This window comes from Oncorhynchus mykiss, chromosome 29 (genome assembly GCF_057628025.1).
Source record: "Oncorhynchus mykiss isolate SJ-2025 chromosome 29, ASM5762802v1, whole genome shotgun sequence".
NCBI classification, from domain to species: Eukaryota; Metazoa; Chordata; class Actinopteri; order Salmoniformes; family Salmonidae; genus Oncorhynchus; species Oncorhynchus mykiss.
The window spans coordinates 6,396,580-6,410,250 of NC_143050.1; the positions used below are offsets into that span (position 1 = coordinate 6,396,580).

At 44.7% G+C, this 13,671-nt stretch overlaps 1 protein-coding gene across 1 annotated transcript in view; it reads right to left on the reverse strand.

The window, feature by feature from the left end:
- Positions 1-13,671, reverse strand: part of LOC149970326 (FRAS1-related extracellular matrix protein 2-like) — a 126,353-nt gene that overhangs the window by 15,633 nt on the left and 97,049 nt on the right. The window contains exons 5-9 of the mRNA XM_090226230.1: positions 5,307-5,432; positions 4,755-5,006; positions 2,913-3,107; positions 2,146-2,601; positions 1,694-2,061 (exon numbers count right to left, since the gene is read on the reverse strand). Coding sequence (XP_090082356.1) covers positions 1,694-2,061; positions 2,146-2,601; positions 2,913-3,107; positions 4,755-5,006; positions 5,307-5,432 — 1,397 coding nt within the window. The remainder of the gene's footprint in view (positions 1-1,693; positions 2,062-2,145; positions 2,602-2,912; positions 3,108-4,754; positions 5,007-5,306; positions 5,433-13,671) is intronic.

Sequence of the window (13,671 nt, forward strand, 5' to 3'; positions counted from 1 at the left end):
TGGGTGTTTCTCAACATGCATATTGTTACACAGTGGGTGTTTCTCAATCAGACACTATTACACAGTGGGTGTTTCTCAATATGCAAATTGTTACACACTGGGTGCTTCTCAATACGTTTACACTGGGTGTTTCTCAATATGTTTACACTGGGTGTCTCTCAATATGTTTACACTGGGTGTTTCTCAATATGTTTACACTGGGTGTTTCTCAATATGTTTACTACAGTGGGTGTTTCTCAATATGTTTACTACACTGGGTGTTTCTCAATATGCTTATTACACGGGTTGTTTCTCAATATGCTTATTACACTGGGTGACTCTCAATATGTTTACACTGGGTGTCTGTCAATATGTTTACACTGGGTGTTTCTCAATATGTTTGCTACAGTGGCTGTTTCTCAATATGCTTATATGCTTACTACACTGGGTGTTTCTCAATATGCTTACTACACTAACTGTTTCTCAATATGCTTACTACACTGGGTGTGTCTCAATATGCTTATTACACTGGGTGTTTCTCAATATGATACTACAGTGGGTGTTTCTCAATATGCAAATTGTTACATAGTGGGTGTTTCTCAATATGTTTACTACAGTGGGTGTTTCTCAATATGCAAATTGTTACACAGTGGGTGTTTCTCAATATGTTTACTACAGTGGGTGTTTCTCAATATGCTTATTACACTGGGTGTTTCTCAATATGTTTACCACACTGGGTGTTTCTCAATATGCTTATTACACTGGGTGTCTCTCAATATGATTACACTGGGTGTTTCTCAATATGATTACACTGGGTGTTTCTCAATATGTTTACACTGGGTGTTTCTCAATATGTTTACTACACTGGGTGTTTCTCAATATGTTTACACTGGGTGTCTCTCAATATGTTTACACTGGGTGTTTCTCAATATGTTTGCATTGGGTGTTTCTCAATATGTTTAAAGTGGGTGTTTCTCAATATGTTTAAAGTGGGTGTTTCTCAATATGTTTGCACTGGGTGTTTCTCAATATGTTTGCACTGGGTGTTTCTCAATAGGTTTACTACACTGGGTGTTTCTCAATATGTTTACTACAGTGGGTGTTTCTCAATATGTTTGCACTGGGTGTTTCTCAATATGTTTACTACACTGGGTGTTTCTCAATATGTTTACACTGGGTGTTTCTCAATATGTTTACTACACTGGGTGTTTCTTTGACCGTTACTAAAATTACTAAATGACTTAAAAGTGTTTAGCTCCAGATGATCTAGTAAACTATCTAGCTGACAAACAAAGTATATATCATAACTATTAAGTTAACTGTCCAAAATTAGCTAAATAATCCGCAGTTTAGCATTTGCTTTGCTCAACCATGAGTAGCATGTTGAAGTTACTTGCACAACTTCACGAGCTACGAGGTCTTTCCTGCAAGCATTTTATGGCAGAGGAGGCGGTATAAAATGTAGCAGGCGCTCGTTAGCATTTAGCTAGCATCCAGTATTGAATTTGACATTGTTGGGGCGAAACGGTTCTGTTACAGTCTAATGCTATGTAAATGATTGAGTTGAAAAGTATTAAATGTACTGTATGTTATTGAGTGGATAAACACTGTTGTTTACATAAGTTACGTAGGCTGTGAGAACTGACTAGAATCTGTTATTGTTTGTACAATGCTTTAAAGAAGTGGAGCCAAGTCCCGCCATCTCTCGTGTAACCTTGCCTCCTCCTAGGAGGGTCAAGCAGTTTTTTGTGTAGAAGACCTGGCCTCCTAGGAGGGACAAGCAGTTCTTTGTGTAGAAGGCCTTGCCTCCCCCTAGTAGGGACAAGCAGTTCTTTGTGTAGAAGACATTGCCTCCCCCTAGGAAGGACAAGCAGTTCTTTGTGTCGAAGACCTTGCCTCCCCCTAGGAGGGACAAGCAGTTCTTTGTGTCGAAGACCTTGCCTCCCACAAGGAGGGACAAGCAGTTCTTTGTGTAGAATGCCTTGCCTCCCCCTAGGAGGGACAAGCAGTTCTTTGTGTAGAAGACCTTGCCTCCCCCTAGGAAGGACAAGCAGTTCTTTGTGTAGAATGCCTTGCCTCCTCCTAGGAGGGACAAGCAGTTATTTGTGTAGAAGGCCTTGCCTCACCCTAGGAGGGACAAGCAGTTCTTTGTGTAGAATGCCTTGCCTCCTCCTAGGAGGGACAAGCAGTTATTTGTGTAGAAGGCCTTGCCTCCCCCTAGTAGGGACAAGCAGTTCTTTGTGTAGAAGACCTTGCCTCCCCCTAGTAGGGACAAGCAGTTATTTGTGTAGAAGGCCTTGCCTCCCCCTAGGAGGGACAAGCAGTTCTTTGTGTAGAATGCCTTGCCTCCCCCTAGGAGGGTCAAGCAGTTATTTGTGTAGAAGACATTGCCTCCCCCTAGGAGGAACAAGCAGTTCTTTGTGTAGAAGACCTGGCCTCCCCCTAGGAGGGTCAAGCAGTTCTTTGTGTCGAAGGCCTTGCCTCCCCCTAGGAGGGACAAGCAGTTCTTTGTGTCGAAGGCCTTGCCTCCTCCTAGGAGGGACAAGCAGTTCTTTGTGTCGAAGGCCTTGCCTCCTCCTAGGAGGGACAAGCAGTTCTTTGTGTCGAAGGCCTTGCCTCCCCCTAGGAGGGTCAAGCAGTTCTTTGTGTAGAATAAGTATATCACTGACTATATCACATGACTGTGTGATTCTGTAACTTTGAGTTTGCTCTCAAATTCATCTTGAGTGTAATCACGTGCTTGATTAAACTCTTATTAACTGGATAATGAGGCTCTGCCTGATCCTTGTATCGAGTTTTCCTCAACAACATGTACTTGTTAGTATTGCTAACCTTCGGTTCAATGATGCTTAGTGGGGTTTTGAAAACTTGTGTTCAGTGCTGGTAATACCGTATAGCATGGGATGGCACGAGGACGGTATGAAGGTATGAACATCTGTACCACCCAAGCCAGCAGTTCTCAGGGCAGTTGTCAGGGCAGTTCTCAGGGCAGTTCTCAGGGCAGTTGTCAGGGCAGTTGTCAGGGCAGTTGTCAGGGCAGTTCTCAGGGCAGTTCTCAGGGCAGTTGTCAGGGCAGTTGTCAGGGCAGTTCTCAGGGCAGTTCTCAAGGCAGTTCTCAGATGCGTACTCTGTTTTACACATTTCAAAGCATGCATCGATGCAAGCTTCAACTGAAATGTTCCCAGGATCGTCGACGTGATATGACGCAACCATGTTAAAAAAAAAGCAATATTTCTTGAAAACAATGGTGGCTGGTTTTGAGCTGAAGAGAGAGAAACTATAAAAAGTTGCCCACTCACATCTCATCTGTTGCCTGACTACAATTTTTTATCTTGACACGTTAATCAATACATAATGTGTTAATTTTGGCATTTTTACCTGCCAACAATATCCTCTGTAGTGTGTGTGGATCGCAAGCTAACTGACAAAGAATTGGTAGCTAGCTAGCTACAAAACCTATGTAGTTGACCTTGGCTAATTACAGGTAACTGCCTAAATGAAGGAAACACCAACATAAAGAGTCTTAATAGGATGTGGTGCACGTTTTAGTTTGTTGTTGTTGTTGAGAAGTGCTTTTATGTCCACTACTATGGTACAGTATGACCACATACTCTATTCTCTTTATATGGGGCACTACTTTCTACCAGACTCCTATGGACCCTGGGTAGTGCACTATATAGGGAATAGGGTGCACTATATAGGGAATAGGGTGCACTATATAGGGAATAGGGTGCCATTTGAGATGCATCCATAGTTGATGTGCAGAAACGGAGGACTACTCGGAATTTCCTAAAACACAGAGTGCATGTAACTGCCAAAATAAAGGAAACACCAACATAAAGAGTCTTAATAGGGTGTGGGGCCACCACGAGATATAACAGCTTCAATGTGTCTTGGCACCGATTCTACCAGAGTCTGGAACTCTATTGGAGGGATGTGACACCATTCTTCCACGGGAAATTCCAACATTTGGTGTTTTGTGGATGGTGGTGGAAAACACTGTCTCAGGCGCCACTCCAGAAACTACCGTAAGTGTTGAATTGGGTTGAGATCTGGTGACGGAGACGGCCAGGGCATATGGTTTACATCGTTTACATCGCGCACTGTGGATGGGAGCATTGTCATCCCATGGGGGCATAGCCATGTTAGCTAAATTAATGGCCAAAATAATGGCCTGCCCAGCAATTCTTTTTTTACATGACCCTAATCATGATAGGATGTTAAAGTCATATTTAACTCAGGAACCACACCTTTGTGTGAAGCATCTGCTTTCAATATACTTTGTATCCCTCATTTACTAGAAGTGTTTCCTTTATTTTGACAGTTACCTGTACTTTGCATAGCAACACTAGTTGTAGGTATTTTATTTTTTAACATATAAAACTAGCTGGCTAGCTAAATACAATTCACAAATATCTGTGAAACGTTGGCGTTTGATTCGTGTAGCCGTCTTGTTTCGTCTGTATTGGTCAAAGGTAGCGTAGTAGTGTGAGTGCTTCTCAAATGTTGCATTTTATGAGTTCTCCACACTGCTGTCCTCACAAAATGTACTCAAGAGAACGTCCTTTCGAAAACAAACCCATGAGAGTGTGGAGCACAGTAATATGCAGATTGAGAAACAACCAATGACTTTGTCTGTAGTGCCCTCCCTCCCTCCCTCCCTCCCTCCCTCCCTCCCTCCCTCCCTCCCTCCCTCCCTCCCTCCCTCCCTCCCTCCCTCCCTCTCTCCCTCACTCATCTCTCACTCACTCCCTCACTCACTCCCTCTATCTTACCATCATCTTGGTCTGGATATATGTTGACTTTAGTGGTGGCGTAGTGTGCACCGAGGCACCCTCCGATGGGCAGGGACAGCGTTACGTTGAAGCTCTCCTCCACCTCGTACAGGGAGTCGTCAATGACGACCACGCCACACTGTTTCTCCGTCTCTCCCTTGTCGAAGCGCAGGATGCTGGCGTGCTCCTCTGGCCTGGAAATATAGTCGGAGTAGGACAGGACTGTAGAGGGGACGGTGCCAGTGGCTGAACCTGAGGGAGAAGGAGAGGAGAGAGGGGTGAGAGAAGGAGAGGTACTGTACCCTACTGAGAAGAGACAGATGAGGGAAGGAGAGGAGAGAGGCATGAGAGAAGGAGAAGAGAAAGGGATGAGAGAAGGAGATGAGAAATGATTGAGAAGGAGAGGAAAGAGGGATGAGAGAAGTAGAGGAGAGAGAGAGATCGAGGGAGAGGTACTGTACCCTGCTGAGAAGAGACAAATGAGGGAAGGAGAGGAGAGAGGCATGAGAGAAGGAGAGGCGAGAGAGAGAGATCGAGGGAGAAGTACTGTACCCTGCTGAGTATAGCAGATCACCATGAGTTCCTGGCTGATGTCTCCACTCCTGTGGACAGGTACCAGCATCTCTCCAACATCCTCCTTTACCCAGTAACTGGCCTGAGGGATGAACACTGTGGACTCTGTAGGAGAGGAGAGAAGGAGTAGAGGAGAGGAGGATCAGGGAGAATGGGAGGAAGGGGAGCAGAGGAGAGGAGGGGATAAGGAGAGAATGAGGAGAGGGAGGGAGGAGAGGAGGTTTGGGGAGGATAGGAGGGGGAGTGGAGGATAGAGAGGAGGGGAGCACAGGAGAGGAGGGGATGAGAAGAGGAGAGGGAGGGAGGAGGGGAGGAAAGGGGAGGATAGGTGGTTTGAGTGGAGGAGAGGGAGGAGGGGAGCAGAGGAGAGGAGAGGGGGGGGAGGAGGAAAGGGGAGGATAGGAGGAGAGGAGAGGAGAGGAGAGGAGAGGAGAGGAGAGGAGAGGAGAGGAGAGGAGAGGAGAGGAGAGGAGAGGAGAGGAGAGGGGAAAGGGGAGGATGGGTGGAAGGGGAGCAGAGGAGAGGGGTTGATAAGGAGAGAATGAGGAGAGGGAGGGAGGAGAGGAGGATCGGGGAGGATAGGAGGGGGAGTGGAGGATAGAGAGGAGGGGAGCAGAGGAGAGGAGGGGATGAGAAGAAGAGGGGAAGGGAGGAGGGGAGGAAAGGGGAGGATAGGAGGGGGAGTGGAGGTGAGGGAGGAGGGGAGCAGAGGAGAGGAGAGGGAGCGAGGAGAGGAGGAAAGGGGAGGATAGGAGGGGAAGTGGAGTAGTGGGAGGAGGGGAGGAGAGGAGAGGAGAGGAGGAGATGAGAAGAGGAGAGGAAGAGGATAAGGAGAGGGAGGGAGGACGGGAGGGGGATGGGAGAGTGTTAATCACATGTCAGATCAAACTGAAGCATGTCACAATAACTTGTCTGCATATGAAATGCACCTTCCCTTTTCTTACCTACACTGAAGAACAAGTCAGTTTGACATCCATTTCTACATACTGGGAAGTCACAGTAACCTCACAGTCTCTCTCTCTCTCTCTCTCTATCTGTCTCTTTCTCTCTGTCTCTCTCACTCTGTCTGTATCCTGCTCTCTCTCTGTCTCTCTCAGTCAGAGAAGAGTAAGTGATTAAGAAAGAGAGTTAGAGCCAGTGGAAGTGCCATCTATCAAACGCTAGAACTCAGCGAAGAGAGAAGTTGCTGGTGTCTGTGAAGTGACAGTTATTTTTCCCTCTAGACGCTTAGGGACTAATAATAAGACATGAACATACCGGACTGGACCTTCTCTACATCCCTGATACCGCAGTGTGAGTGTGTGTTTGCTAGGCCAAAGATGACAGACAGACAGACAGACAGACAGACAGACAGACAGACAGACAGACAGACAGACAGACAGACAGACAGACAGACAGACAGACAGACAGACAGACAGAGACGATCGATGGAGAGAGAAAGATAGAAAGAGAGAGAAAGACAGAACCAGTAACGAAGATAGAGATAATGAAGTTACAGTGATATAGATAATGAAGATACAGTGATAGAGATAATTAAGATACAGTGATAGAGATAATGAAGCTACAGTGATAGAGATAATGAAGATACAGTGATATAGATAATTAAGATACAGTGATATAGATAGTGAAGTAACAGTAATGAAGCAACAGTGATAGAGATAATGAAGGTACAGTGATATAGGTAATGAAGCTACAGTGATAGAGATAATGAAGATACAGTGATAGAGATAAAGAAGATACAGTGATAGAGATCATGAAGATACAGTGATAGAGATCATGAAGATACAGTGATATAGGTAATGAAGCTACAGTGAAAGAGATAATGAAGTTACAGTGATAGAGATAATGAAGCTACAGTGATAGAGATAATGAAGATACAGTGATAGAGATAATGAAGATACAGTGATAGAGATAATGAAGCTACAGTGATAGAGATCATGAAGGTACAGTGATATAGGTAATGAAGATACAGTTATAGAGATAATGAAGCTACAGTGATAGAGATAATGAAGATACAGTGATAGAGATCATGAAGTTACAGTGATATAGATAATGAAGATACAGTGATATAGGTAATGAAGATACAGTGATATAGATAATGAAGTTACAGTGATATAGATAATGAAGATACAGTGATATAGATAATGAAGTTACCGTGATATAGATAATGAAGTTACAGTGATAGAGATAATGAAGATACAGTGATAGAGATAATGATGATACAGTGATAGAGATAATGAAGTTACAGTGATAGAGATAATGAAGATACAGTGATAGAGATCATGAAGATACAGTGATGAAGATGATGAGTTCCAAGCTGCCTCTGGAAGCAACATCAGCTCAAAAACTGTTCGTCGGGAGCTTCGTGAAATGGGTTTCCATGGCCGAGTAGCAGCACACAAGCCTAAGATCACCATGCGCAATGCCAAGCGTCAGCTAGAGTGGTGTAAAGTTCGCCGCTAATGAACAGAGGAGCAGTGGAAATGCATTCTCTGGAGTGATGAATCACGCTTCACCATCTGGCAGTCAGACAAACAAATCAAATCAAATCAAATTGTATTTGTCACATACACATGGTAGAGCAGATGTTAATGCGAGTGTAGCGAAATGCTTGTGCTTCTAGTTCCGACAATGCAGTAATAACCAACAAGTAATCTAGCTAACAATTCCAAAACTACTGTCTTGTACACAGTGTAAGGGGATAAAGAATATGTACATAAAGATATATGGATGAGTGATGGTACAGAGCGGCATAGGCAAGATACAGTAGATGGTATTGAGTGCAGTATATACATATGAGATGAGTATGTAAACAAAGTGGCATAGTTAAAGTGGCTAGTGATACATGTATTACATAAAGATGCAGTAGATGATTTAGAGTACAGTAAGAGAGTGAGAGAAAGAGGGAGAGAGAAAGAGAGAGAGAGATAGAGAGAGATAGAGAGAGAGAGAGAGAGCGAGAGAGAGAGAAAGAGAGAGAGAAAGAAAGAGGGAGAGAGAAAGAGAGAGAGAGAAAGAGGGAGAGAGAAAGAGGGAGAGAGAAAGAGAGAGAGAAAGAGAGAGAAAGAGAGAGAGAAAGAGGGAGAGAGAAAGAGGGAGAGAGAAAGAGAGAGAAAGAAAGAGAGAGAGAAAGAGAGAGAGAAAGAGAGAGAGAGAAAGAGAAAGAGAGGGAGGGAGAATGAGTGAAAGTAAGACTGGAGATAGACAGTGGGAAAAAAAGTCCATTAATTTGACAAAAAAATCAATTCTTTCAACCTGAGACAGAGAGACACCTAATGCATCTTGATGATGTCATCGCTGTAAATCAATCTGTTAAAACCCACGGTTCTCCTGGGCCACACAGCAGGGGTCGTCAGAGTGTCTCTTTCCATATTTCTCTCCTCTCTCGCTTACTCAATTACATTTCAATTTGAGGGGCTTTATCGACATGGCGAAACATATGTTTACAATGCCAATGCAAGTGAAATAAAGGTTAAATAATAAATAAATAAAAATAGATAATAAACAAAAGTAAAATAAACAATAAAAAAATGAACACTCACAAAAGTACCGAAAAAAATTAAAAAGAAATTTAAAATGTCACATTATGTCTATGTTATAGCGATGTGCAAATAGTTAAGGTACAGATATATTTACAAAAAATCAACATAAATATGGGTTGTATTTACAATGGTGTTTGTTCTTCACTGGTTGCCCTTTTCTCGTGGCAACAGGTCACAAATCTTGCTGCTGTGATGGCACACTGTGGAATTTCACCCAGTAGATATGGGAAGTTTATCAACATTGGATTTGTTCAAAAATCTTTGTGGATCTGTGTAATCTGAGGGAAATATGTGTCTATAATATGGTCATACATTTGGCAGGAGGTTAGGAAGTGCAACTCAGTTTCCACCTCATTTTGTGAGCAGTGTGCACATATCATGTCTTCTCTTGAGAGCCAGGTCTGTCTAGGCGGCATTTCTCAATAGCAAGGCTATGCTCACTGAGTCTGTACAGCTTTCTTTAATTTTGGATCAGTCACAGAGGTCAGGTATTCTGCCACGTTGTACTCTCTGGTTAGGGCAACTAATTGTGTTGCTGTCCTCGGGCTCTGTGGGGTCTGTTTGTGTTTGTAAACAGAGCCCAGGACCCTCTTGCTTAGGGGATTCTTCTCCTGGTTCATCCCTCTCTGTGTTTTTGTCTCTCTCTCTCCGTCTCCCTCAATCCGCACCCCCCCCCTTTTTTTTCTCTCTCTCTCTCTCTCCATCCTGTTTCTCCTCTCTCCATCCATATCTGCCCGTCTCTCTCTCTCTCTCTCTCTCTCTCTCTCTCTCTCTCTCTCTCTCTCTCTCTCACTCTCTCTCTCACTCCATCCTGTTTCTCCTCTCTTTCTCTCTCTCTCTCTCTCCATCCTGTTTCTCCTCTCTTTCTCTGTCTCTCTCTCTCTGTCTCTCTCGTTCTCTCTCTCTCTCCTGAATATCTCCCGTTTGTCTGTTTTCCCTACTTTTTCTCTCTGTATTTCAGTCTCTCCAGTCATAGAAGAAACAGCAACCTAAACCCTACTCCTAAACACACCAGGGTTATCTTCCAACGGCTGCATTAGAAAAACAACCTCTCATCGTCCCTTTAATTATTAATGTGTGTGTGTGTGTGTGTGTGTGTGTGCGTGCGTGCGTGCGTGCGTGCGTGCGTGCGTGCGTGCGTGCGTGCGTGTGTGTGTGTGTGTGTGTGCGTGCGTGCGTGTGTGTGTGTGTGTGTGTGCGTGCGTGTGTGTGCGTGTGTCTGTGTGTGTGTGTGTGTGTGACTCAGAGCTTTAGGGCAGGAGACTTCACACAGATTAAACTTCACACGTATTAAACCACTAACTGGGTTCGTTCAGTGAGTCATCTAGACATTTTTGGGGGTTTTGGGGCTGTGGCCCAACTGAAGCCTTCTGAGTGTTTGCATTACACACTTAGAGCAAAACATGTATCAAGACCCAAACCACATTTGTGGCCGTGACCCAGCACAAGCATAACGTGTGTGGGCGATGTGTACGTCCTCACACACACTGTAAAGAAAGTAGCGCAGAACAGATAAGAGACCATCCTCAATATTAGTGGTGCGTTGAAAAGTATTCTCAACATTATAAGGAGCAGTGTTGAACTAACTAGACTGATCTGACATAGGGTTGACTTTAGGGTCTGACGTAGGGTTGACTTTAGGATCTGACATAGGGTTGACTTTAGAAGAAACTAGAATTATCTGAGTCTTATACACTGATAACACAGAGAGAGACTAGCTACTGTCTTATACCCTGATAACACAGAGAGAGACTAGCTACTGTCTAATACACTGATAACATAGAGAGAGACTAGCTACTGTCTTATACCCTGATAACACAGAGAGAGACTAGCTACTGTCTTATACCCTGATAACACAGAGAGAAACTAGCTACTGTCTTATACCCTGATAACACAGAGAGAGTCTAGCTACTGTCTTATACCCTGATAACACAGAGAGAAACTAGCTACTGTCTTATACACTGATAACACAGAGAGAGACTAGCTACTGCCTTATACCCTGATAACAGGGGTTGTTCATGTCATTAGCAAAAGAAGCTCAACTGATGTCCTCAACGTTAGAACTAAAGGCTGTGCTTGAAAACAAAGTTATAACACAAAGAGTGTGTGTGTCTCTCTCTCTCTCTCTCTCTCTCTCTCTCTCTCTCTCTCTCTCTCTCTCTCCTCTCTCTGTCTCTCTCTGTCTCTCTCTGTCTCTCTCTCTCTCTCTCTCTCTCTCTCTCTCTCTCCTCTCTATGTCTCTCTCTCTCTCTCTCTCTCTCTCTCTCTCTCCTCTCTCTGTCTCTCTCTCTCTCTCTCTCTCTCTCTCTGTCTCTCTCTCTCTCTCTCTCTCTCTCTCTCTCTCTCTCCTCTCTCTGTCTCTCTCTCTCTCTCTCTCTCTCTCTCTCTCTCTCTCTCTCCTCTCTCTGTCTCTGTCTCTCTCTCTCTCTCTCTCTCTCTCTCTCTCTCTCTCTCTCTCTCTCTCTTGCTCGCTCTCTCTCTCTCTCTCTCTCTCTCTCTCTCTCTGTCTCTCTCTCTTGCTCTCTCTCTCTCTCTCTCTCTCTCTCTCTCTCTCTCTCTCTCTCTTGCTCGCTCTCTCTCTCTCTCTCTCTCTCTCTCTCTCTCTCTCTCTCTCTCTCTCTCTCTCTCTGTGTGTGTGTGTGTCTGTGTTGTTTGCGAGTGTGTGTTTGTGTGTGTGTGTGTGTGTGTGTGTGAAGCCTCGCAATGAAGAGAAACATCACTAGCCAGACAGTGACTAGCCTCTGGAGAGAGCATCTGAAGGCTAACCCACAGACATCCTCATGCAGCTCTCATGGTTATAGAAACTAGTTCTGTTTTCTGGTATTTATAGTCTATATGGATTCTGAATGAAAGGCGGATTCTGATAAAATGACTATAGCGTCTTCGGTCACGTTTAGGAAAAATAAGACAAACTAGCCTGATCTAACATCTAGGGAAGGTAGCAGGGCTAACACACAAACTAGCCTGACCTGACCTCTAGGGAAGGTAGCAGGGCTAATACACAAACTAGCCTGACCTGACCTCTAGGGAAGGTAGCAGGGCTAACACACAAACTAGCCTGACCTAACCTCTAGGGAAGGTAGCAGGGCTAACACACAAACTAGCCTGACCTGACCTCTAGGGAAGGTAGCTGGACTAACACACAAACTAGCCTGACCTGACCTCTAGGGAAGGTAGCAGGGCTAACACACAAACTAGCCTGATCTGACCTCTAGGGAAGGTATACAGGCCATGTCATTCAGAAGGATTGTGTTGTCGATCTTGAAGAGTCTTGATGTCTTGAACAGGGACTTGACTCAGTAACCAGCTGGTTATTTATGTACGATAGATGACAGGTACGTTTGGTTTGTAATCAATGACGCATACTGGTGTTTGCTGTTGTGAGAGTTGTTGTTGGCGTGCTCAATTCATCAACTCTGTCTGAGTGAAGGACCCGGGTTTGAAAGGAGGCACCCTCAATGGCTGCCCGTATAAATACCTGGCCATAGAGTTATATCGAGGGTGCAACTTCCATGAGTGCCCTCCGTCTTCACGTGACCATAGAGTTGGGTAGAGGGCACACCTGCCACAAATGCCCTCTCCCCAACACCACTCTACCGATCACGGAATTGTGTACAGTCGTTAGCCTAAGTTATGCAAGGTCAATCCACATGCCGTACACTTTAGAAGGATTAGGCATTCCGCTGTCTAGTGTTCTAAGAGAGCATCCTTGGAAATAAGGGAAGCATCCTTACCCTCTGAAGGGATGTGGCTAAAAGCCAACCAACAGCAAGATAGAGGCAGTCCTCATCATTAGTGAAAGTTATCCTAGGCTTATAGACGTGTTTTCTCAACTTTAGAGGGAGCAAGGCAATACACAAAGACCCCTCACAATTAGAGAAACCCTCAGAGAGGGTAGCTAGCACACAAAAAACATAGAGACAACCGTCATCTTTAGAGTACTGCTAGGTTAGTATAGTATGCCCTGAGGTTTAGACAGACTAGAGAGACAAGCTAACCTGTTAAGTGTCCTCGCAATTACGGGGGGAAATCAGGAAAACATCACTATATCAACCTAGCCTCCAGAGAGAATAGCTACAGGCTAACAGGCGGAGACCCAAACAACAGAGAGGGTGTAGTCATCATTAGAGAAGCTAGTGCAGGGCTAACAACAGTCACAGCCAGGGGTTCTCCGGGCCATTAGTTTAAGAAGAAACAGCAGCAAATCTCCTTCTCTTTCCCTCCCTCTCTTTCTCTCCCCTCTCTTTTCGCTCTCTCTTTTCTCTCTCTGTCAAACTTTTTCTGTCTCTCTCGTTCCCCTCTTTCCCTTTCTCTCTCTCCTTCTCTCTTGCTCTTTCTCTCCATCGATCTCTCTCTCTCTCTGTCTCTCTCCCCGCTCTCTCTCTCTCTGTCATATTACAACAAACCAAGCCCTTCCCTCCATATAACCATAATTAACCCACAGGGGAAGAGAAGAAAGAGAGAAAGGAGGAGAGAGGAGAGAGAGAGAGAGAGAGAGAGAGAGAGGAGAGAGAGAGAGAGAGAGAGAGAGACAGAGAGAGAGACAGAGAGACAGGGAGAGAGAGAGAGAGACAGAGAGAGAGAGAGAGAGACAGAGAGAGAGACAGAGAGAGAACGTGAGATAATTAAAGAGAGAATGGGAAGAAAAGAGACAGAGGTTTGATAGAGGGAGAAGGAGGAGGATAGAGAGAGAGGTTGGCTAGAGAGAGGGAGAAGGAGGAGGATAGAGAGAGAGGTTGGCTAGAGAGAGGGAGAAGGAGGAGGGTAGAGAAAGAGGTTGGCTAGAGAGAGGGAGAAGGAGG